Source organism: Pholcus phalangioides, unplaced genomic scaffold (assembly GCF_987345545.1).
Source record: "Pholcus phalangioides strain wild (caught in Gottingen) unplaced genomic scaffold, Ppha-v1.0 ptg000039l_1, whole genome shotgun sequence".
In the NCBI taxonomy this organism is placed as follows: domain Eukaryota; kingdom Metazoa; phylum Arthropoda; class Arachnida; order Araneae; family Pholcidae; genus Pholcus; species Pholcus phalangioides.
Window position 1 is genome coordinate 18,735,735 of NW_028301625.1, and position 3,412 is coordinate 18,739,146.

General features: G+C 34.0%; 1 protein-coding gene across 1 annotated transcript; it reads right to left on the reverse strand.

The window, feature by feature from the left end:
• Nucleotides 1-346: 346 nt before the first annotated feature.
• On the reverse strand, nt 347-2,939 carry LOC149065655 (uncharacterized). Its single transcript, XM_089253923.1, has 3 exons — nt 2,775-2,939; nt 1,880-2,416; nt 347-570 (listed from the first exon to the last, which is right to left on the reverse strand). The coding sequence occupies exons 1-3, from the start codon at nt 2,842-2,844 to the stop codon at nt 395-397; spliced, it is 783 nt and encodes a 260-aa protein (XP_089110049.1). The 5' UTR covers nt 2,845-2,939; the 3' UTR covers nt 347-394.
• Between the last annotated feature and the right edge of the window lie 473 nt (nt 2,940-3,412).

Genomic DNA, 3,412 nt, shown 5'->3' on the forward strand with positions numbered 1-3,412 from the left:
GCGTTTCCGTCCTATCGCTATGTCCGTTTGAGTGATTTTACAGTACGAAGAGAAAATTCATCTCATTTTGTCAATTTCTCGAAAAGTATGGCAATATACAAATTTTAATTAATTTTAGCTAAGATTACAATACTATGGCATTGAACTCCAGAATGAGAACTAAGAATAAAGTGTCAAAAATGGACATACGATATTATTTGTTGAAGTACAGATAGATTTCCGAATTGAAAGCTTTATAGATTCATTTCACTGACGAGGAACTAAACCAAAACTTTTGAATGTTTGGTTGAATTTATAAATATTTAACAGAAAACGTGCAATTTAGAAAGAAAACCAATTGTCCCCCTGGAAAACTAAAAACACTTTTAATATATAAACATTCGTAATAGATACATTATCTATTAGATGCAACTGCTGCTTTCCAGACACCTTTGGTACATCTGTTCACACATCCGTCGCTACAGCATAATAAAGGGCTCTCGCAGTCTTCATCCATTTGACACTGGTCTACTGGACTCCAAGGCGTGAATGGATTGCATAGTTTCGTTGGGATAGTTGGACAACGGCGTGCTACGAAAAAAATTGAACTGCGCCATATACTAAAAATAGCACAAATGATTTGCAATTTAAAACGTAATTTCTAAATCATTTTAAAAAACCACGTCATTAAGGTAAAATCAATTTGAAATTATCACATGGTTGCCAAATTATTTTGAATAGAAAGTTAACTTTGGAACATAATTTTTAAAATCTGTTGAACAGATCGAGCTGGTAAATAACTAGTAATCTATTTTCAACTACAGATGCCGTACTATAAATAGTTTCCATTCCGTTTTCAAATGTAAAATCTAGAATTATTTTCGAGTTAGAATTGAGATTAATTAATCTCAATTCTAACTCGAAAATAATTTTAGATTCAGTGTACGAAGTACTACATTAAAACAATCTCATACTTCCGGTCATTGTCCGTTCAAACCTTAAATGTTTTAAGTAGAACTTGCGTTACGAGAGTTATAAATGCGACGTACAGTAAATTACTATTACTGAGTTAAAGTTTTATAAATAAAATTATCGAATAAAAACCATTGTACGAAGAATTGTTATCGCGTTTGACTTTGAACGACAAGCGATTATCATTTGAATTGCCACGAAAAGAGTTGCAATATGATGTCAAAATTGACTATTCCTAAAATGGTTTCATTGAAAAAGTTCAAAATATTTCAGATAAAAGTGATCCCGATTCAAACAGTTCTCATTGAGAGATGGATATTTTTTGCTCAGCTAAGGCCGGTACGACACTAAAAGTTTGGTAAAAGTCCTTTTATAAAACTTTAAAAATCTAACCGATAAAAGTTATTGGCTACTTTCTAGAAAATGTAACCGGTAACCTTATTGGCTGCATTTTTCAAGTTTTATAAAAAGGACTTTTATCAAACTTTTATAGTGTAATACCGGCCTAAGGCCAGGATACACTGTAAAAGTTTTGTAAAACTGCTTTTATAAAACTTGAAAAATGCAGCCAATAAGCATATTGGTTACATTCGAGCAAATGCAACTGATGATCTTATCTGGTTACATTTTTCAAGTCTTTCTGGATATTATGCCGAGGTGAACAGGAAAAAAAAAAAAAGTGTCGTTTCTTTTCACCGGGAATCAAACCCAGGACCTCTTGCAATGGTAAAATGGTCAGTGCGCTTGCCCAGTGTGCAATTCAGAGTTCGATTTCCGGTGGGAAAAAAAAAAAAAAAAACTTTTCCTGTTCACCTCGGTATACTATCCAGAAAGCCTATCGATTTCAAGTTCTCATTAAAATTATGCGAATGTAATTGATCACTTACCGTGACAATCAAATAGTTTCAAAATAAAAGTCTATACTCACATTCTCTCTCAACATCATTGCAGTTGTAGCGAGAAAAACATTGTTGTACGCACGAATTCAACTTATTATAGCAACTACTGCAGGAAATGCTCAAATTGGCGATAAAATTGCTCGATTGCGTATTCGTAGAAATGGAGTTCCAGAACACTCTCCCATTTTCACTCGATTTTTCGTCGACTTGATGATTGGCTTCAGAATGTTCATGTTCCAATAAAGGTGAAAGGGTTCCATGCTGAATTTCATTCAGAATAGATGCGGTTGCTATTTTCAGACTGTTGTCTACAGCTGCCAGAAAGTTTTCGGTAGTAAACATCAGTGGCATTTCATCGGCATGAACAGGAATCGCAGTTGGATCAATCAAAGTTGATCGGACTTGAGAGAAAAAATCTTTGAAGGCCTGAAACATGGGAGACTCTACAGATGAGGTCGAAGTTAAAATCTCGTTCACCTCGGACATCTCAGTTTCTACAGTAGTATCGGAATAGTCTCTTTCGAATAGAATTGTTTCGTTGACTTCTGAACTTTGATGATCAGTTTCTATGAGAAAAAGTTTTGGATATCAGATTACACTGCCAACGCAATGCCAGACTGCAAGGTATTTAGAGATGGCGATAAAAGTAACTCCACAAATTTTCTTTACTAGAAGCATTTTTAAACATCGGACTACACGAAATAAAGGAGTATAAATAACGAAGTGCATCTGTTTATTTACGAAGTTTTGACTACCAGCATTTGAAATACGTTTACCACGTTTAACGTCTAGTCAGTCACCGTTCTTAATGTATTAATTTTGATCGATAGCAATCTCAGTACACTAAAATATCCAAATATTATATAGGTAAATTCAAAAATTAACTTTTCAGCCTTTTAACGAAATTTGAAGTCAAGTACTCACCGTTAAATAGTTCACTGCGAACTTGATGCATTACATAAAACAAACAAAATACGTAATAAAACTTAGCCATAATAAAAGTTAGAACACTATTTGGTAAAAGAAAAAAAAAACTGCTAAAATCCTTATCGATAATCACACCGGAAAATCACTGAGATAAACTGACATTAAATTTGAATTCAACACTTTATTGAAAAGAGCGCCCCCTGTTCACAATTTTCACGTAATTTGCATATGAAAACAGACATGGCGTCATCAACATCAATCGACTTTAACTCGTGTCTTTTTGTCACTGTCATAAATTACGGTCATCTTTCGCTGCTAGGGCCGTAACTAGCAGAGGGGGAAAGGGTGATCTTGCCAAGGTTTATAGAATATATATCTTAAGATTGTGTGTGTAAAACAAGAAAAAGTACAGTCATAAAATTATCTACTTCACAATGAAGAGAGGGTGAGAAAATTCCAGTTACGGTCCTGTGCCACAGTCAATTAAATTAATTTTAAGCTACTACTCTATATGGTTCCATTTGGGTTGCTGTTTTTTTTTTAAATATATGACATCCATATTTTTATGGGCATCTTTTTATCAGCCACCTCGATGGGCATTTTGCCTGTTGTGGCGTTGTATTTGTATTTCTTTT

Excerpts from the sequence above, each read along its gene's own strand:
- LOC149065655 (XM_089253923.1), bottom strand. The coding sequence starts at position 2,844 with ATGGCTAAGTTTTATTACGTATTTTGTTTGTTTTATGTAATGCATCAA. Across the intron at positions 2,417-2,774 it reads TCGCAGTGAACTATTTAACG|AAACTGATCATCAAAGTTCA; the intron begins GTGAGTACTTGA and ends TTTTTCTCATAG. Across the intron at positions 571-1,879 it reads CAATGATGTTGAGAGAGAAT|CACGCCGTTGTCCAACTATC; the intron begins GTGAGTATAGAC and ends TTTTTTTCGTAG.